At 38.5% G+C, this 21,022-nt stretch overlaps 3 protein-coding genes across 4 annotated transcripts; all 3 read left to right on the top strand.

The window, feature by feature from the left end:
- The first annotated feature begins 3 nt into the window (after positions 1-3).
- Positions 4-8,794, top strand: LOC109098750 (MAP kinase-interacting serine/threonine-protein kinase 1-like). 2 transcript variants are annotated; one of them, XM_042734513.1, is made up of 13 exons: positions 4-949; positions 1,742-1,817; positions 2,245-2,346; positions 2,540-2,637; positions 4,021-4,100; positions 4,215-4,288; positions 4,376-4,480; positions 4,567-4,622; positions 4,844-4,939; positions 5,030-5,224; positions 5,308-5,472; positions 7,109-7,152; positions 7,235-8,794. In XM_042734513.1, the coding sequence occupies exons 3-13, from the start codon at positions 2,247-2,249 to the stop codon at positions 7,422-7,424; spliced, it is 1,203 nt and encodes a 400-aa protein (XP_042590447.1). In that variant the 5' UTR covers positions 4-949; positions 1,742-1,817; positions 2,245-2,246; the 3' UTR covers positions 7,425-8,794. The 2 variants fall into 2 exon arrangements, with proteins under 2 accessions (XP_042590447.1, XP_042590448.1); XM_042734514.1 differs by having other exon boundaries at positions 832-955.
- Positions 8,795-10,180: 1,386 nt separating this feature from the next.
- LOC122138940 (transmembrane protein 275-like) lies at positions 10,181-12,888 on the top strand. The gene has a single exon (XM_042734516.1). The coding sequence runs from the start codon at positions 10,434-10,436 to the stop codon at positions 11,001-11,003; it is 570 nt and encodes a 189-aa protein (XP_042590450.1). The 5' UTR covers positions 10,181-10,433; the 3' UTR covers positions 11,004-12,888.
- Positions 12,889-14,730: 1,842 nt separating this feature from the next.
- On the top strand, positions 14,731-19,100 carry LOC109070342 (ATP synthase F1 subunit beta). Its single transcript, XM_042734512.1, has 10 exons — positions 14,731-14,885; positions 15,520-15,693; positions 15,781-15,955; positions 16,816-16,937; positions 17,551-17,735; positions 17,811-17,969; positions 18,042-18,164; positions 18,239-18,451; positions 18,540-18,741; positions 18,834-19,100. The coding sequence occupies exons 1-10, from the start codon at positions 14,780-14,782 to the stop codon at positions 18,929-18,931; spliced, it is 1,557 nt and encodes a 518-aa protein (XP_042590446.1). The 5' UTR covers positions 14,731-14,779; the 3' UTR covers positions 18,932-19,100.
- The last annotated feature ends 1,922 nt before the right edge of the window (positions 19,101-21,022 follow it).

The raw sequence follows: 21,022 nt of genomic DNA, 5'->3' as shown, positions 1-21,022 counted from the left end.
TTACACGAGCTCAAATAGCTATACTAAGGTCAGCTGATCATCTGTGTCACGATATGGCTTTATGGGTCGCTCGATTCGCGCCAATGAATCGTTAGATCGCAAAAACAAACGCTCGTAACGTTCCTTAACTCTGAACGCGCGAGTCTTTAAAACTAAGATCTTCAGTTACTCAAAAGGCATTTTGGTTAGCGCCATCACAATTCTGCCGACACTGCTACACTTAATTAATTAATTGACACTTGTTGCTTCTCTTCGTAACACATTTTACAGTTCTTCTTTTCTTAAAGGGACAGTTCACTCCAAAAAAGGATCCAGTCAGTTGATTCAATCAAACCGAGTCTTCGTGGAGCATATCCTCATTCTCCATTCACTTTCATCGTGCAGTGAACTCTGCATAATAACATCTCCTTTCATGCATCACAGAAAAACAATCGGGTTTGAAATTTTATTAGAATTTTTGGATGAATTGTTCCTTATCAGTCAGTTTTGACATGTACTGTTGCTTTAAATATGTTAATTTTTCCAGCCCTTACTACGCTACTCCAATATTCCAAAAACCGTTATCCAAAAACCGTTATTAGGCTATTTATTAACGAATGGCGATATCTCTTCTACAACGATTTATATTGTTATTATTTTCCTATATATCACTTATCATTCAATCCACCTTAATTTCTCTTTAATTATGTAAAACCGTGATATATCCTGTCGAGTGTGCTGGATTTTCCCCTCAGCGGGCAGAGGACAAGAACTTGACCAAACACGTCAGAACAGTGACATCGCTTCTCAATGCGGAAACTAAGTGGTTAAATAGCTCTAACTTGATTTCACTCAACCTACTTTGAAGAAAACCAGCTGTCACGGTTCCGTCTCGCGCGGCTTCTGGAATGATCGTGTCTGCTTCTTCTTTCAGCTCGCGGACCTTCAGGAGCTCCACTGCTCGCGCCAGGTACTGGCAAGTATCACGATTTAACTTAAAACGTGCTTTTGACTCGTTTGTGAGTCTCAAACTGCGGGTAAATAAGTAAAACTGAACTGACAGTGCTAGTTGCACACATTAGTCACGTGAGCCTTGTTCAGTTCAGTGCAAGTTTCACAGCTTGTGCTCACTTCCTCTTTCTCTGCTATCCATAGTGAACTGCTTACTTAAAATACGATGATCATTTAATCTTACACAACTTTTATATGATGGAAATATAAGGATCATTTAGCCTTTATACTTTTATGGGGAAGCATATAAAGCACACAAGGTCATATCTGTGTGCACGTGAATGTCAGTGATCGCCTGGCTCTTGTTTACTCCATTGGAAATGCTAAAGTAAACACCTTTTGTGTTCATGCTTGATGCTTTGCATATTGCAGATAAGCTGTTTTCCCCAGCATCGTTGCTTTCGGAAGTATTTCCCCCAGTCATTTTCATAGAGGCATATTTAAAAAGTCTTTATACCAAGAACCAAAACTATATGACTCACGATATAAACGTTGATTTGAAGGAAAAAGTATTTGAAAATCAGACTAAAAAGCACAATTATTTAAAAAATACTTTTAGATAATGCAAACTGATGCATAAAGCATATACGATCAATTAAGTTATCGTTCAAAATCAGCTCCCCTATGGAGCTTTTTTTTCTGCAACCCGACTATTGCACCCTATATGCCTCTAGAAGCAAAGGAGCATTGCTGCTGTGTTCTGATAACACATCACTTTGTTTTGAATGTAAATTTCTCTTTTTTTTCTCAGATAACCAGTAGTGCTCTGGCATCTGGCCAGGTGGAGAGCCGTGGTCCGATCTCTCACGCCCCCAACAGCCCCGCAGGTACAGCTGCTTGTGACGAGACATTTAAAAATACACCCTTAAAATCATCCAGTCATTTAAGAAAAATACATGAAAGTGACTTGACATACAGCCAAGTATGGTGACCCATACTCAGAATTCGTGCTCTGCATTTAACCCATCCAAAGTGCACACACACAGCAGTGAAAACATACACACCGTGAACACACACCCGGAGCAGTGGGCAGCCATTTATGCTGCGGCACCCGGGGAGCAGGGTTCGGTGCCTTGCTCAAGGGCACCTCAGTCGTGGTATTGCCAGCCCGAGACTCGAACCCACAACCTTAGGTTTAGGAGTAAATCTCTCTAACCATTAGGCCACGACTTCCCCACAACATTCTGACAGAATACATAAGAATCTGTGATGTAACATCTGGTGGTTTTGTGTTTTTGTGTATTTTGGGTTTAGGAATGGAGAGCAGTCAACCAATCACCATCACAGACCCGGATACACGGCGGAAGAAGAAACGCAGAACTCGGGCCGCGGACAGTTTCACTGGCAAATTTAGTGGTACTAAACCATCTAGAACTTAGCAAAAACTCTTATTAATCCTCATAATGTGCATCTTTTTGTTCTATGGTTTATCCTCAGCATGCAGTCTGTATAATCTGTATCGTGCATCATCAGATCTTTCGAAATGTGTGATTGCAGCATTTCCTGATTGGGTAAGGTGAGTCAGCTCAGAAGTGTGTGTGTTTTGTAGATCTGTACAAGCTGACGGACGAGCTGCTGGGTCAGGGAGCTTATGCTAAAGTCCAGGGCTGTGTGAGTTTACAGAACGGCAATGAGTATGCTGTCAAGGTGAGATTATTATTATTTTTTTTCATGATTTTGTAGTTACAATTACATGGTGTCTGTGGGTATTAAAAAGGGTTTCAAGTCTTTAATTTGCCCTTCCACAAGTTAAAGCCTTAAATCAGAGCAGAAAGTCTTAAAATCAAGAAGTCATGGCATTAAATGTTGCATGCACTGCAAAAAAGGCCATTTCCCTCAGTATGTTGTATTGTTTTCCAATACAAATATCCTTAAATCAAGATACATTTACTTGAGATGCAGAATGAAGAAATTAAGTCTTGTTTTATGAGAAATTGGACAAAATGAACTTTATGGAGGTTTTTTTTTTCTTTTTTTTCACAAACTGCGATTCACAATAGACAAATACATCAAAAACATCCATTTACTTGGATCTTAAGAAAAATAAGAACTAAAAAAAAGTGGGGAAAAAACCTGCTCAAATGTCCAAATTTCAGTCCTCATCGTACAGAAGTTTTCATCCATGAAAACCAAACAGCATAATATTGGCAATCCCAGGGTCCAAATAATTTACAAACGGTTCCCATACTTTGTAGAAAAGGTCCGTCATTGAATGAATTATACAAGTAAAGTATTACAGTGGTAATAGCTCCATTAACACTTTTTGCCAGCCTTTCAAGTGAGTTTATATTTAGAACAAATATCTATTAACGGGGAATAACAGTGAAATAGCTTGTTAAGTAAAAGTTTTTCGATTTAAAGGTATACTCCACTGCAAAATGAAAATTTTGTCATTAATAACTTACCCCCATGTCGTTCCAAACCTGTAAAAGCTTTGTTCGTCTTCGAAACACAATTTAAGATAATTTGGATGAAAACCGGGAGGCTTGAGACTGTCTCATAGACTGCCAAGTAAATAACAGTGTCAAGGTCCAGAAAAGTATGAAAAACATCATCAGAATAGTCCATCTGGCATCAGTAACCCTTTAAGAATTTTTAGACATTTGCTCTGGAAAACAAGACAAAAATACAGATTAAGAGCATCAGTTGTTTGCAGTGTGATCAGAAGGTACATTAAAAGCTACTTCTAAATTCTAATGACACCTATTCAAACCATAAGCTTTTTTTTTATTATTAACTAAAAAGTGATGGAGATTGTTTGGAAGTTGTATTTTAAGTGTTGCTAATACAATCGTGCTTTCTTAATTTACTTTACTTGGTGTTAAAAAGGTGTAAATTTATCTTCATAAAACCTGCAGAAACCCTTATGTACTTCATAGAAACCCTTATGTCTATCATTTTTAAACTTTTATGTACTTCCATAAGAAAATAATACCAAAATGGTAAATATTTTGAAAAATAACAGAGTAGTTCTTTGTCAAACAAACATAATAAATTACTTTGTGTGTGACGTGTGGTTATATTTCTTAGATAATTGAGAAGAACGCTGGTCACAGTCGCAGTAGAGTTTTCAGAGAGGTGGAGACGCTTTACCAGTGTCAAGGAAATAAGTATGATCCTATTCCACAGTACTCATTATACTTAACTTCAGAATTTACTGTAATTGATTGTAGTTAGTATTATACATAACTGCTCACCTGCATACATCGTGTGCTTCTCAATAGGAACATTCTGGAGCTCATTCAGTTTTTTGAAGATGACTGCTGTTTTTATCTGGTGTTTGAGAAGTTGCTTGGAGGTACTGTACAGTTGTATAGAGGTTAAACACAGATGCATTCTCATTCTCTGTTATTTGTTTCTGAATAGTTTTCTCTTTCCCTCCAAGGTTCCATTTTAACACACATCCAGAGTCGAAAGTACTTTGATGAGAGAGAGGCAAGTCATGTAGTCAGGGATATAGCACATGCACTGGACTTTCTGCACAACAAAGGTAAATACTATACTTTTACTCTGAGGCCCAGTGAACATGACTCACTACGAGTGTGTTTACTCAGACTCGTCTGACTCTTTCCACAGGAATCGCTCACCGGGACCTTAAGCCTGAAAATATCCTATGTGAATATACTAATAAGGTAACGTGTTTAGTTTGTCTGGCTACAGAACCCAAACCTTTGAACAGTAATGTAAAGGGGTTGGCGATATGACTGAAATCTTATATCACAATACGAGTCATTTTATTTATTAAATAAGGTATTTATGATATCAAAAGTTTTATATCACCCACCTCTAGTAGTGTATGCACTGTATGTTTATAGCCAGTCTTAACTGTACTGAGTTTTTTGCTTTTACTCAGGTTTCTCCTGTGAAAATCTGTGATTTTGATCTTGGGAGTGGAGTAAAGCTAAACAGTGCCTGTACCCCAATAACTACCCCTGAGCTCACCACACCGGTAACCACATCCTCACATTTGTGCTTTTGGCATCCTAGAACTGTAAAACTGTGGAGCAGCATGTTTTGAGGGGTGTGTTTTGTCGTCTAGTGTGGCTCAGCAGAGTACATGGCTCCTGAGGTGGTGGAGGTCTTTACGGATGAGGCTTCGTTCTATGATAAGCGCTGTGACCTCTGGAGCCTTGGAGTGATTCTCTACATCCTGCTCAGCGGGAGTCCTCCCTTCACTGGCCACTGCGGCACCAACTGCGGCTGGGAACGAGGAGAGACGTGTCATGCCTGCCAGGTAAAGAGCACACTAATTCAAAAATGTTGAGAATTCACTTCATCCATGAAGACAACTTAGCAGTGTTGTCCTCTCCTGGTCAGAACAACCTGTTTGAGAGGATTCAGGAGGGGAAGTATGAATTTAGGGATGGAGTTTGGGCTCAGATCTCAGCCGATGCCAAAGATCTGATCTCGCGGCTGCTGGTGCGAGATGCCACTCTACGGCTGAGTGCTGCCCAGGTCCTGAAGCATCCCTGGGTGCAAGGGGTGAGTCTTTAGCTCTGTTTTTCTTGAAGACTTCTTGATTTCATCTTTAACAGGGATGGACAATATGGGGGCTGATAACTGATAATAAAGAAACGTTCTTAAGTACTTTATGTATTTTAAGAGTTTGGGATCAGAACGATTTTTAATGTTTTTAAAGGAGTTTCTTATGCTCATCAAAGCTGCATTTATTTGATCAAAAATACAGGAAAAAATGTAATATTGTGAAATATTATTATGATGTAAAATAATGTTTTTCTACTTAATATTCATTAAAATGTAATTTATTCCTGTGATGCAAAGCTGAATTTTCAGCATCATTACTCCAGTCTTCAGCGTCACATGATCCTTCAGAAATCATTCTAATATGCTGATTTATTATCAGTGCTGGATACTGTTATGCTGCATAATATTTTTTTTGGAACCTGTGATACTTTTTCAGGATTCTTTGATGAATAAAAAGTTAAAAAGAAGAGCATTTATTTAAAATAGAAATCTTTTCTAACAATATACACTACTGTTGAAAAGTTTGGGGTCAGTACATTTTTATTCTTTCTTGTTTTTTAAAGAAATTAAAACTTTTTAGCAAGGATGTGTTAAATTGATAAGAAGTGATAGAAAAGATTTATATTGTTAGAAAAGATTTATATTTTGAATAAATGCTGTTCTTTTTAACTTTTTGTTCATCAAAGAATCCTGAAAAAAGTATCGCATTTTCCAAAGAAAATATTTGGCAGCACAACTGTTGCCAACACCGATAAATCTAATAATAAATCAGCACATTAGAATGATTTCTGAAGGATCATGTGACACTTTATACTGGAGTAATGGCTGATGGAAATTCAGGTTTGCATAATAGATATTCAAAATATATTCAAATAGAAACCATTATTTTATATTGTAATAACATTTTGCAAGATTACAGTTTTTTCTGTATTTTTGATCAAATAAAAACAGACTTATTTAAAAAACATAACAATTCAAAAAAATCCAAAAGTCATACTGATCAAAAAATTTTGAACACCAGTGTGTGTGTATATATATATGTGTATATATATATATATATATATATATATATATATATATATATATATATATATATATATATATATATATATATATATATATATATATATATATATATATATATATATATGTGGCCCGTAACTTTTGGAAGAACATTGTAGCCGGAGCTATTTCTCTCTGTTTATGTCTATGACAAATCACGTCGGAACTGGGCTACTCTGCAGGTGTACTGTAGTGTACTGTAACACGGTTTGGAAAATGATGATTTATGATGTAATCACTTGGTAAATTTTGAACACAAAAAAAGTTACGGACTGCAGCTTTAAGCAGCCTTTTATTGATAATAATAGTAATAATTTCTTAAGCAGCATATCAGCATATACTGTAAGAATATTTAGAAAATTTAGCATTACATCACAGGAATAAATTACATTTTTAAATATATTAAAAAAGAAAACATTTTACATTAAAAAGACTTACCAACCCCAAACGTTTGTCGGTAGCATACATTATACAAATCCAATGTAATAATATACAAAATATATATCATATATATATTATAATGTATATGTTTACTTTTATTACATTTTTATTTACTCCTTTAAATTTTCAGAATGCACCTGAAAGAGTTCTTCAAACTCCTCGTGTTCTACAAAGGTATTTGATTTCGTTGCAGTAGATTAAGTATATTTTCCAGTCTGTGTAATGTTTCTAACCGTCTCTCTGGTTGAACCCACAGAAACTGCAGCACTAAAGACCTGACGCAGTTCGCCGCTGAAGCCATCGCGTTCAATCGGCAGCTGTCTCAGAAAGAGGAAGAGCAGGAGGACTTTGGTGCCATGGTCTGCTCCATGAGGCTCTCCCCTCCATCTAACTCTAGATTAGCCCGACGCCGAGCACAGTCTCAAGCACTACGCACCAGTACCTGACACCTGCCCACCGACAGGTGCCCTGGTTATACTCGTGCACCCCATAGTGCGTTATAAGCCTTCATACGCATACATTCTCTGGTGAACTGAATGGGCATGAACATGTGCATAAGACACATGTATATGCATCACAGGCCTAGTGCTACCAACTTGTAGCACAGACTAGCCTTATATATACAAACCAAAACATCCACACGATTCTAATTTATTTACAGGTCTTTTACTCTGTGTAATGTGAGTTTTGTGAATTTTAAGCATCATATATTGTGTTTATATATATATATATATATATATATATATATATATATATATTTATAACCAAATATTTATGGCTGGCAGTGTTTGTCAGTCTGATATAAAAAGGGTGCTCAGCTCTGAGGGAATCTACAGATGTTGATTTTAATGTCGCCACATCAGTGAGCCTTTTAATCTACAAAAATTAGCATTTTTATACTTAAAACAAGTTTTTACATTTTCAAATTAACTGTAAAGCACTGGACATCTTGCTTTGTTACTTATCTATAGTTTGTTTTATATTAGTTCTAGCTGTAGTCTAGTTACAGTTATTGTTGAGCGAATAATGTTTTGGTTTATTTGAGCTATGTAAAGCCATGCTGCCACGTCATGTGTCTTAAGTGGAAATGCATTTGAGAGCTATTGCTTTAATGAGGGTGCTGATGTGGTATTATATACATTTGACCAGATACTTTCAGCTCAGATAGTTAGTTAATATTGCACAGTATGTATTTTTGTCTTTTCAGATTTCAGATAATTATATTTTTTTCATTTTATGTATATTTTTTCATAGTTCCACTTAATATATTTTAGAGTATTTAACTTTATTTTGTTGTAAAAGTGAACTGTTTTTTTATGCATCAGGGCGATGAGCCTGTCCTGCAGCCGATTCAGTTATAAGATGGAGTACATTTTATTATTTTTGTTTGTATTAAGTGTAAATTGTGCCATTTTTGGGGGGCAGATTTCCTATTGTGCAACATAACTAAATTACCTCTCAGTTGCCTTTCAAATTATAAAACATGCATGTTTATTTTTCCTGTTATTTGTTGTTTAAAATGCTATTTGAGGTGAGAGGAAATTGAATTTAGTGGTTGTCCATGTATTATGTACAGTATATGTACATTTATGAGCATTTCATGTACCAAGGATGACTCTAGAGGGCTCTACCTCACAGTAATGGCTATGTTCTCAGTATTCAATGCTTGTGTGATACTCTTATGGCGTATCAAAGGTTAATTTCACAAATGCTGTCTATGGAATGGCCATTTAACCCTAAAAACTCTGGGACAGTTCGTAGGTCAGAGGTGTTAATTTGGTTTTCCAATTTTGAGAAATAAAGCAGGTTGCACTGACACTTGAGTCTTTATTCAATGCACTTGATCCAGCAATATTGTGGATTGTTGTTGTGGATAACAGAAATTTGATGATTATGATATTCTCGTGTAAATGACCTGAATAAAGCCAGTGCATACTATCTTCCCTGTGCGCCTATGAACGCAATAATAAAGAAAAGCACAGGAAATAAAGTGTACTATAATTAAACCCTTCCACAATTCTTTCTTGCACTGAAAAGAGTGTGTTTTTATTCCTCTCTAGCCAAGAGCATTGATATTCTACTAGAAGTGTTTGAGCAGATATGTAAGCATCATGTAAGTTGTAATGTCCCTGGCCTGAAAGCGTTGAAGGTTAACACACGAGGATAACAGGATTGATGAAGCGGAACTCGAGAGCGCCTCCTGCGGTGATGAGCGGAATGACTCCGGACTCAAGCGCTCAGAAGAGTCGCTCCATCTCCATCCGCACAGAGCGAAAAGAAGCGCTGCTCCAGCGGCTGAAGTCGAAAAGTCCGGAGATTCACCTGAAACTCCCGAAGATTCGCTGAAATAGAGGACAACACCGGCCAACTCTACGAAATCTTATCTTCTGGTGAGTTTAAAGAATTTATTTTTACCCGAAGAGCGGTTAGTCGTTCATTTTCAGAGTAATGCCGCCCGCAGTTCAAATATACGGACTTTGAATGTTTTCATATTGATTATATCTCTAAACACGTCGTTTTAGATTAAAATATATTCTATTAAAAGTAGGCCAATGTCAAAACGCCTCTAAACCACTGAGTGTAGATAGATTTTACTAGAAAAAAAAATCTATCTATCTATCTATCTATCTATCTATCTATCATCTGTCTGTCTGTCTGTCTATCATTTTTTATTCTATCTATCTATCTATCTATCTATCTATCTATCTATCTATCTATCTATCTATCATCTGTCTGTCTCTATCAGTTCAATAGTTTGAATGTTAACTTTGATTGTGAAATTTTATACATGGTGTATATGATGTAAATATAATAAATAATAACCATGATGTTCGTTTAAATTCCTTAAACATAACATCCGATTAAAACATTTACATAGCTATCTGTTATTCAATTAAATTCAATTAAATTCAAGTTTATTTGTATAGCGCTTTTTACGATACAAATCATTGCAAAGCAACTTTACAGAAAATTAAGTTTCTACAATATTTAGTAGTAGCTCATCAGTGGTGACTGTCAGGTTATGTGCATACAGCAGAAATGTTCAGAAAAATCAATAAAAGACATAAACAAACAGACGATTAACACTATTAACAGCAATTAAGCAATCAAACTTAGAGCAAAATGTGGTAGTTCTGTATGTTGTCTCTGGGTTAGCATCATCTGAGGTCCTCTGAGGGGCTGGCATCATCTCTTCTCAGGTGTTCTGGATCCAGACTGGAGCTTGTGTAAATCCTAGTTACCACGGGATGTAAATCCCATGGCAAAACAGAGAAACAAATAGAGACACATGTTATGCCTTGTCATGCAAACATACTGAGTAATAAAGTTTATAATAATGTCATTTCCTTACAGCCAAAGCTTTCACATCATCAGACTCATCTGGTCTTGCTGGCACTAATTGAATTGGCTCGGCTCAGAGCCGGTGCTGACATGACACATGAACAGGCAGGCGGATGTTGGACCAACACATCGCTATAATACTCATTACTGCTCTCCGCCTCATTGTTTTCTCTCTCTCTCATTTTTCCTTTTTATGCAGTGGCCGAGAAGGTCAGTGGGATTTAGAGAGGATGGTTTTCTCTATTGAAGATGCACAGTCAGGTGAGAGGAGGGCGCTTCGCTCTAAGGGGTTGCCCTCGCCGGCTCTTTGCTGTGCTTGTGGGCTCTGCATCATGCTGGCGGGCATTAACATTACCCTGGTGGGCGCTCTCGCTTTTACCAAACTCCTGCCCGTAAACAACCCTCCCATCATCATCGGGCCCATCCTCCTCTTAGTGGCCTTTTCATTCTTTGGAGCGTGTTGCACCTGCAGTCGACGACCCATCAGACAAGGCTCTCACATGTCTGCTGGACGGGACCATTGGCCATTGATGAGGATGGGCAGAGCCGTGTTCGAGATGGAGACCAGTGAGCCCACCCTACAGGACACCACAGCCATTCAGCTCAGTCCAACAAACTCTTCAAGCTCCTCCCCCCACTGCAGCCCCATCCACCTTCCTGTTCCAGCTCTGCTCCACTCTTAAGAAACCTATAAGTGCTCAAAGGGAAATTATGTGAGTTTACAAAACCCCATAGTAGATGATTCATACTCATAGATTGGATATCAAACTCTTTGAATTTTCCAAACGTCCATGGTCACATCACGGTCTTAAAATGAGATGTTTCTTAGTGTGAATGAGCAGACATATGATAGACCACTTTGGGATGAATTATATGATGGAGGCAGATCAACCTTATTCTGCAAGATCGCAGTGGAAATGCTTGATTTTATTTAATTACATGAATCTTCAGATTTTTTTCTTATCATGCATGCATATATTTTCCATTTCCCTTTTTTGCACGCATATCACATGTATACAATATAATGCGAGAGTCTTTGTTAAAGAACGCTCCAGTTACTGACATAACCTCTCAGGGAACGAGCATTGCGTGAAGACGCATTTGGGGAAAACTTCTGTTTTACTCTATACTGAAGCCTGATTTGTTCGTGTTTGTGTAGATGCACAAACCAATGGCGCTTTAGTCCACCAGAAAGGGTGGAGCCGACCCCTATATAAGTTGGCTCAGAGAGTCATTCATCAGATCATTCAACTGAAGCGACAGTCATTGACTCGCATGCAGCTCATAGCACTGCAAGTGATGCAACGCTCATTCCCTTATCTCAGGGAACCAAGATCACGTCAGTAACCAGAACATTCCCTTTCGAACGGTCTATCCAATTGCGTGAAGACGCATTTGGGGAACGCCTCCAATCATGCCATGCTATGAGCTTACACAGAATAACCTGCTCTGCGAGCCCAGTTTTGGAGTGCTAATTAGGGCCCCTAAGAACATGAGCACATTGTGCCCCGAGCTAGTAGCTGAGAAGTATGAATATAACCAGCTTCGCCCCAGGGGCAGGGACATCTAAGTTGTAAAATCTGGCAAATGTGGACTGCGGCGACCAGCTGGCAACCGCACAAATCTCACCAATAGAAATTCCACTAGGCCATGCCCAGGAGGAGGCCATCCCCCTTGAGGAGTGGGCCCTCACACCTAAAGGGCACTGCAAGCCTTCTGAGGCGTAAGCCCAGGCTATTGCATCTACAATCCAGCGAGAAAGTCACTGCTTTGTGGCTGGCAGTCCTTTATGGCGGCCTTCAAAGCAAACAGAAAGCTGCTCTGACTGTCTAAACAGGCTAGAGCGCTCTAGATATACTCTCAGAGCCCTCACTGGACAGAGCAGGTTTGGAGTCTGCTCACCATCTGTAACGGATTTAACATTTTTAGAATTTTACGTAAATGTACATTTAATCAGTTTAGGAAAATATTGTCCTTCATAAAGTTAAAAAGTGTAATTGCAATCAATTTAAGGCAAATATCACAAATATGCTGATTAAAGTAATAACCGATAGAGCACTGAAGAGACTATTGCTTCAGAATAAATTACATTTGCGTCAAAAAACAAATAAACAAAACAAAAAAACTTTTTTCCCCCCAGACAAGTAACTTTTTTACTCTGACAAGTGAATTACTGATTTACTTGCACGTCATAGCTTAATGTCGAGCCCTGCTAATATCAAATGCTAGTGAATTCAAGCATCACAACACTGTAATGTACAGTTTGAAAAATGGATATTCATTTTGAGATTCTGTAAACATTACATTTAACGGTGTTATTAAAGATTAAGCAAGCATTAGCTGATGGTAAATGTAATATAACTGTACAAAGGAGAAAATAAACGAATTTAAGATTAATTACTGACTGATGTAGAAAAAAAAATACTGTCAACTGATAACATCTATGGTTCAAATATATGTTGCACCCTTACTTAAATCCACAAATATAACTAGTGTAAAACAAGAAAATATGCCCTCTGTTGTTTAATTTTGTATATCATAATTAATAAACAGAATGGACATTTCAAACTGACTTAGACTAGTCTTTCCAAATTGTTAATGATTTGTAACCCATTTCAAGTCATCTCAGTGAATTTGTCTTGTTTTATTGTGTCTTTCAGTGTCACGTACAACACTATATCTGCTGTTCTTCCTGTCTGTTTGTTTACTTAGTAATTACTGTTAATGAGTCTCATTATAGTACAATAGCAAAATTTAATTTGACTATCTGATTGAATAAACTGTGATGACAAAAATGATAAGCACATTGAAAAATGAGCTCAAATATTTGTAAAGTTAAGTGAGGAAGGACTAAGACAGCTGTTCCTCCTGATAACCCTGACAGACAAAAACCTCACACCAGTCGAAGATCTACACAAATAACAAGACTACTGTAAAACCAGCCTCTGATATGTGAGGCGTGAATCAAACTCTACCTGTGCATAATGGATTTATATCACACCGAACACAGAAATCTCTTATCGTACAGCACAAATATGAACAGGCAGTGCCATAACAGCTCAGGCCTGTTTGTTCAGTTGTGCTGCTGCACCGACTGTGCACACAACACAATTACTGCTGCTTCTGAGACGCATCAATATTTGTTACACATGCACATCAGGGTACAGCCAATGTAACAGACTTCTATGTGCCTTTGATCCCTTCATCATGTGGCTTACTAAAACTTTTGTTGACCTTATTTTCATCCATGCATATAACCATGAGGATCTTTCGGATGTGTGTGGACTATTTGTGCACACAATCAATGGCTGAATTACATTACAAAATGACAGTATATTGCACTGGCCAATAGTTGCTTGTTCTGCATCATTAAATGAGATCAGCACTTTGAAGCATTGTGCATTCAAGAATAGTGTGGTATGATCTGTTTAGTAAACATACAATTTTAATATACTAAAATATAATTTTAAATATTAATATTCCCATATTTTATTCATGCTATAGATACTGTGTTTTTATTTCTTTGTCAGAAATTAATGGGTTGATGGCTTTCCATACACAACTTTTGACCCATAAACTATTTATTTATTATTTAAACATTTCCATATTAACTGCACATGATTGCACAGACATTTTCCTTTTCTGATTCGTTTTGACAGCAAGCAGCATGTCGAGGAAATCCTGCATCCTAAGGTCACAAATGCATTTCTTAATGCAATAAGCATCGTTTATCACAGGACTGCTTTCATTTATTTGTCAGAACAAATCATAATGGGCCTATAGGCCTTTAACCACAACATTTTACTGCTAGTATGCATACTACAAGACGTATAAGGTGTTTCTTGTTTCAAATGTCACCGATACACGTCTTTTGCCCAATCAGTGTTCAGTCTTGATGACTGAATAACGCTCACACAACAAAGACACCAAGAGGTCACAGACTGGTGAATATATGATAGCAACCTACACTCACTGACATTGGCAAAACTATACATGCAAGAAAGTGTGAGATTTGACTTAATGTTTCACGGTTATATATATGATCTGCTAAAATGCATTTCATATTTGTTATTCTCTAAAACAGATGAAGACCACGCGTAAATACTTGCCACCTGTGGATATTGCATCTATTACACATTCTGTATATTATTATTATTATTATTATTATTAATAATAATAATAATAATAAAGCGTTCTGGTATTGATACATTATTTTTACGTAAATGCAAACTTATACATGTATACTTTGGTATTGCATTACATGTTACATAGCACATGCAGTATAAAGCTATTTCAGTTCATTGTAACGATGCCCAGTCTGTCCTTCAACACTGACGCATGCGCAGACGATCAGTTCCTGTGTCGCCATGTCTGCGACGCATGCGCATTGTCGGACTCAAGCGGCACTATATAAGAGCTGCTGAGCCTCTGCCCCATTCCACCTTCAGCCATTTTAACGATGTTGGGAGCTGTGGGACGCTGCTGCACCGGGGCTTTGCAAGCTCTCAGGCCCGGGTTGACCCCCCTGAAGGCTCTGAACGGAGCTCCAGCGGCACTGTTTTCTCGTAAGTAGGATTCGTTTGTTTTCGAAACGCTTGGTTTTAAAGCAGCTCCTCCGACAGCAGCCTCGGCGCCAGACTGCTAATGGCAGCATGCGGACAGCAAGCGCAGGCCGCGAAGTTTTACCCTCAACGTTTTCAATGATCGCCTTCGCCAGATGTGCTACACGTGTGTTGTTTCCTGCTGGAAATAAAATGACATAGCGGAGTATTTCATTTGATGACAACAACTGAATCCGTTTGCTGTGGAAACCGGAATGACCTTTGTATGTCATGCTAGCTTGTTCGCAGCTCGCGAGGTCATGGTGAAGATAAATATGTGGAAGAAGATCACGAGTTACTGCAAACACATTTATAGACATTTACAAGCTATAAATGCAGATTGCAAGCAATTCCCAACAGATTTACAATGTTTATTTTTTTAAATCTTAAACCTCGACTTGCGTGCGTTCATTCATTAACGTTAGCCTGTTTTGATTTGAGGACACCGAGCAAACAGAAACTAGAATGACTAATCAAAATATAAGCTTTCGAGCGTGCATATGCATGCATATATAATAATTTGTTTTTTTTAATGCTTCTATTACATATGGTCAGTTTCTTGTGATATTCAGCTGTTAATTTTTTTTCTCTCTTACAGGAAGGGATTATGTCGCTCCTGCCGCAGCTGCTGCCGCCGCCAGCGGGCGTATCGTCGCGGTCATCGGCGCCGTTGTGGACGTCCAGTTCGACGAGGATCTGCCCCCAATTCTCAATGCCTTGGAAGTGGCCGGCCGTGACACCAGGCTAGTCCTGGAGGTGGCTCAGCATCTGGGTAACGAGACTGAAGCTTTACCAAATCAAGTAAATCTGAATGGTAAAGCCATGCCCGAGTTGCAAAGTAACTGTTTTTGCTCTGTAGGTGAGAACACCGTCCGCACCATCGCTATGGACGGTACTGAGGGACTGGTGCGCGGTCAGAAGGTTCTCGACACCGGTGCCCCCATCAGAATCCCCGTGGGACCCGAGACGCTTGGCAGGATCATGAATGTCATCGGTGAGCCCATTGACGAGAGAGGACCAATTACCACAAAACAGTGAGTATCACCAAAGTCCCTTATTGGGATAGTTCACCCAAAAATGAAACTTTAATGTTTATCCGCTTATCCCCAGGGCATCCGAGATGTAGGTGAGTTTGTTCCTTCAGTAGAACACAAACTGAGTTTTTTTTTTTTTTTTTTTTTTTTTTTTTAACTCTAACTGTTGCAGTCTGTCAGTCATATAATGGAAGTGGATGGGAATCACAACTTGGAGAGTCAAAACATACACAAACAAAACCAAATTAAACCACGTGGCTCATGACGATACATTAATGTGTAAAGAGACAAAACGATCGGTCTGTGCAAGAAACTGAACAGTATTTCTATAGGTTTGTTTGTTTTTTCTACCTCGGATTCAGCGTAATGTCCGAACTGTCCTGAGCACGTTCTCAACAGCGGGCATGTGATGCGTCGTCTTGCTTTACGGCGGAGCATAGACTTATAAGTGCATTACCGCCACCTATCTTTAAAATGGACCATTGATGCACTATCTACAATCTCAATTAGGAGTGTCAATGGTCCATTTGAGAGAGAGGAAAAATTATTTAAATACTGTTCAGTTTCTTGCACAGACCGATCGTTTTGTCTTTACACATCAATGTATCGTCATGAGCCACTAGGTTTAATTTGGTTTTGTGGAAGGTTTTTTTTTTTTTTTTTTTTTTTTTTTTTTTTTTTTTTTAAACACTCAAAGTCGTGATTCCCATCCACTTCCATTATGTCACCTGTATCTTGGATGCCCTGGGGGTAAGCTTTTGTATTATGAAGGCTAAAATAAGTGTTTGCAAGCTCATTTAAGCAGCGTTGATCCTCTTGTGAAGTAGATAATTGATTGTTGTTTGTGATCTGTTATCCAGGACTGCCCCCATCCATGCTGAGGCCCCAGAATTCACAGACATGAGCGTCGAGCAGGAGATTCTGGTCACGGGAATCAAGGTCGTAGACCTGCTGGCACCCTATGCCAAGGGTGGCAAGATCGGTATGTGTGTAAATGCTACGGTTAAAAAGATTAAGCTTAATTTGAAAATTAGTTCTTTAATCCAGAAAACATAACCTTGATCAAAAGTTACAGTAAAGACATTCATAGTATTTTTAATTCAATTTCTATTCGACAGAATAGAAATATATCTAGTTCTCCTCTTCGTTTGATAAATGTTTGAGCACTGAATCAGTATATTTGATTGATTTTCAGTAGGAATATGTTTTTGCTTAAGACAGGAATAAACTTAAGCTTTGCCATCACAGACATAAATTGTTTTAAAACCTTTTAAATATGAAGATGTCTTAAATTATACCGATTCCACAGTATTACGGTTTCTATTGTATTTGTTCTAATAAATGGTTTTTAAAAACATTTAAAACTTCTGAGCCTTAAAGGGATATTACGCCCAAAAATAAAATGATCATTTACTCGCCCTCAAGTTGCTCTAAACCTGTGAGTTTCTGTTTTCTGTTGTACATAAAGATATTTGAAGAATTTCTAACCGAACAGTTGCCGGTTTCCATTGACTTCCATAGTATCGGGGGAAAGTCAGTGGGGATGAGAAACCGTTTGGTTTCCAGTGTTTTTCAAAATATTATCATTTCTTCAGGTCTTTTTGGTGGTGCCGGTGTGGGAAAGACTGTATTGATTATGGAGCTGATCAACAACGTGGCCAAGGCTCATGGTGGTTACTCAGTGTTCGCCGGTGTAGGAGAGCGAACCCGTGAGGGAAACGATCTCTACCATGAGATGATCGAGTCTGGTGTCATCAACCTGAAGGACACCACCTCAAAGGTACATCTAAAATTCCTGACAAAGCACTTAAAATCTACAACCAGCAAGTTACAAGGTCCTCTTGGCTCCCATTAGGTGGCTCTGGTGTACGGACAGATGAACGAGCCCCCAGGTGCCCGTGCCCGTGTGGCTCTGACTGGACTGACCGTTGCTGAATATTTCCGTGACCAGGAGGGGCAGGATGTGCTGCTATTCATTGACAACATTTTCCGCTTCACCCAGGCTGGATCAGAGGTCAGTGTCAGGATCATATGATCGTTTTTGTTCTAAATTGAGCGTTTTATTGACCGGCTTTTGTTCTCATAGGTGTCTGCCCTGCTGGGCCGTATCCCCTCTGCTGTGGGTTATCAACCAACTCTGGCCACCGACATGGGTACCATGCAGGAAAGAATCACCACAACCAAGAAGGGTTCAATCACATCTGTGCAGGTACGCTTCCTTCAGTTTGCACACATGCACTTCCTGGATCTCCTCATGTTCTACAGTGTCATTGTCTCTCATAGGCCATCTATGTGCCGGCTGATGACTTGACTGATCCTGCCCCTGCCACCACTTTCGCTCACTTGGACGCCACCACCGTGTTGTCTCGTGCGATTGCTGAGCTGGGCATCTACCCCGCTGTGGACCCACTGGACTCCACTTCCCGTATCATGGACCCCAATATTGTGGGATCAGAGCATTATGACGTAGCCCGTGGTGTCCAGAAGATCCTCCAGGTGAGCGCCAACGAATGTTTTGACTGTGCGCTTGACTCCTATTTTAAATTTAAATCTGTGACCTTGTTCCCGTTCTTCTCCATCATAGGACTACAAGTCCCTGCAGGATATCATTGCTATTCTGGGTATGGATGAGTTGTCTGAGGAGGACAAACTGACTGTGTCTCGTGCACGTAAGATCCAGAGGTTCCTGTCCCAGCCCTTCCAAGTCGCTGAGGTCTTCACTGGACACATGGGCAAGCTGGTGCCCCTGAAAGACACCATTAAAGGCTTCAAGGCTATTCTTGGTGGTACGTTCTCAAGTCCTTCTATTTTGACTGTTGATTACATCCACTTCCGGTATTTGCTTTTATTCAGTGTTGCTCAATGTTTGTTTCCCTAGGTGAGTATGATGCTTTGCCTGAGCAGGCCTTCTACATGGTGGGCACCATCGAGGAGGTCGTCCAGAAGGCAGAGAAGCTGGCTGAGGAGCATTCGTAAATGAGTCCGTTTAAACGTGTCAGGGTGGGTTGAATGAAAGGGAGGAGCACTTGGTTTGTAACGTCACATTCAAAAACAAATTGTATCTTTATCGCTGGTCATTCTGAAGTTCTATTTAATGTTTCCAATGTGTGAAGATGGAAATAAAACTGTCTTACCGTGAACCATTTCTCTTGGTCCTGTGGATTTTCTAATTGGATAACACTATAAAGCCCTACTATATTACATAAAACATTAAATTAAGGCCTCCTAAATTAATGGTCAAAATGTGGCTTAAAGGTGTACACAATCTTCTACATGACCCCACCCCACAATACTGTTTGAGTATGTCAATATTTTCAATATATCATACTATATCCATAAAAGCCTGATTGTGTGTGTATAAAATGTAATAAAATTTATTTTAAGGAGCAGCTACTTAACTATAACCAAAGTTGAATAGGCTTTAAGGGATACTCCACCCCAAAATGAAAATTGTCAATCACTTACCACATGTCGTTACGAATCTGTAAAAGCTCCGTTTGTCTTTGGAACACAATTTACGATATTTTGGATGAAAACCGGGAGGCCCGTGACTGTCCCATAGACTGCCAGGTAAATAACAGTGTCAAGGTCCATAAAAGGTATGAAAGTCATCCAGAATACTCCCATCTGCCAAAGCTAAATACGCTTAGAAACAGCACATCCTTGTGGTGCGGATGATACATAACAGCATACGTAGCATACGGTGATATGGAGCGAAACAGAGGTGTCTGTTGACAAATCGAATTGTTGAATAAAGATGTTATTTTGGATTTTTTTCGCTTACAAAAAGTGTTCCCGTCGCTTCATATAACCCAGATTGCACGTGATTAATAACAAAATTTTCTTTTGGGTTGGAGTATCCCTTTAACAGTTTTAAAAACTAAAACGATTCTTTAGTTTTTAAAAATACTTCCAGTGTGGATTTCTGACAAATTTAAAAAGGTTGAAGTATTGATTTACATGTCTAAGTAACCTGCTACTTTGTTTTGCATTGAAGACATTTTTATAGGTGCAAGACAACATTCTAATAAAGGTGGGTCAAAATGTCTCTCTATTGCATGCTGGGATTAACAAGCATAAAATAAAGAGTCACTGTTTTGAATCTATTTGGATGAATCCCTCTTCCTAACCACTTTTTTAACGTCGACAACTATATATATTTGACTTTGACAAACCAGTTAACTGAAAGTCTATTTGGATTCATGGTCAACAAGCCTCCTCTTGCATGAAATATCTAGTCAGAATGAATATGTTTGGAAAACCAACTACTACCATTTCAGCAACTACTACCATTTGGCCACGTGCCGGCGCTATTGCGCAACACACCGAAATGTGGCAGTAGCTGCTGTTAAGCTGCCCATAACAAATACAAACCAGCGGTATGCCATATTGTTGGATATCAGCTCACTCACCTTTGCATAAACACTCACTGGAAGGCGAAACAAAACTTTATAGTGCAACTAAACATTTCAACCTTTAATCAATCAAAACAGAAGTCCTCCAGTCAGTAGGTTAAAACAATACAGTGCCTTATCATTGGCCTCTTAAGTTTTTTTTTTTTTTTTCCGAGAAATTCTCTTTCATCACCTTTCCAGTTAGACACATTGGATGTACAATGCACAAATTAGGATATGCTTCATATGCAAAAATATTCAAGAGAAACATTATGTACACACTTGATCTTAAAGAATACATGCACAAGAACACCAGACCAGAAAGATACACACTTCTTCCACATGGAATAAATAAAAATCAAATAGGAAAAAAAACCAAACATAATTTTGCAATGAAATCTAAATAGTTTACCATTAAGACATTTTCAAAAAATGCTTTTTGCAGGTAGTAAGAAATGTATTAATTCAAAGACCCTTTAAAAAGTTTTGCTAATCATTTTTTTTTTTTGAAAAATGAAGGCCCTTTACGTCTTAATCACAGTTGAGTTGTTTATTGTTTTATCCTATACTGGTCACAATATACACTAATATTCAAATGTCTGAGACTGGTAATATTTTTGGGGAAATAAATACTTAAACATTAAATTGAAAATGATTAATCAAAAGTGACAGT

The sequence above is a fragment of the Cyprinus carpio genome, chromosome B11 (genome assembly GCF_018340385.1).
Source record: "Cyprinus carpio isolate SPL01 chromosome B11, ASM1834038v1, whole genome shotgun sequence".
NCBI classification, from domain to species: Eukaryota; Metazoa; Chordata; class Actinopteri; order Cypriniformes; family Cyprinidae; genus Cyprinus; species Cyprinus carpio.
The sequence above is the reverse complement of the archived record's forward strand: the minus strand, read 5'-3'. Positions and strand labels throughout refer to the sequence as shown.

What these genes read in the sequence shown, in the direction of transcription:
- LOC109098750 (XM_042734513.1), top strand. Translation starts at nt 2,247, where the DNA reads ATGGAGAGCAGTCAACCAATCACCATCACAGACCCGGATACACGGCGG. An exon ending in TTTCACTGGCAAATTTAGTG is followed by an intron (nt 2,347 to 2,539) that starts GTACTAAACCAT and finishes TGTGTTTTGTAG; the next exon opens with ATCTGTACAAGCTGACGGAC. An exon ending in GCAATGAGTATGCTGTCAAG is followed by an intron (nt 2,638 to 4,020) that starts GTGAGATTATTA and finishes TATATTTCTTAG; the next exon opens with ATAATTGAGAAGAACGCTGG.
- LOC109070342 (XM_042734512.1), top strand. Translation starts at nt 14,780, where the DNA reads ATGTTGGGAGCTGTGGGACGCTGCTGCACCGGGGCTTTGCAAGCTCTC. An exon ending in TCCAGCGGCACTGTTTTCTC is followed by an intron (nt 14,886 to 15,519) that starts GTAAGTAGGATT and finishes TCTCTCTTACAG; the next exon opens with GAAGGGATTATGTCGCTCCT. An exon ending in TGAAGGACACCACCTCAAAG is followed by an intron (nt 17,736 to 17,810) that starts GTACATCTAAAA and finishes GGCTCCCATTAG; the next exon opens with GTGGCTCTGGTGTACGGACA.
- LOC122138940 (XM_042734516.1), top strand. Translation starts at nt 10,434, where the DNA reads ATGTTGGACCAACACATCGCTATAATACTCATTACTGCTCTCCGCCTC.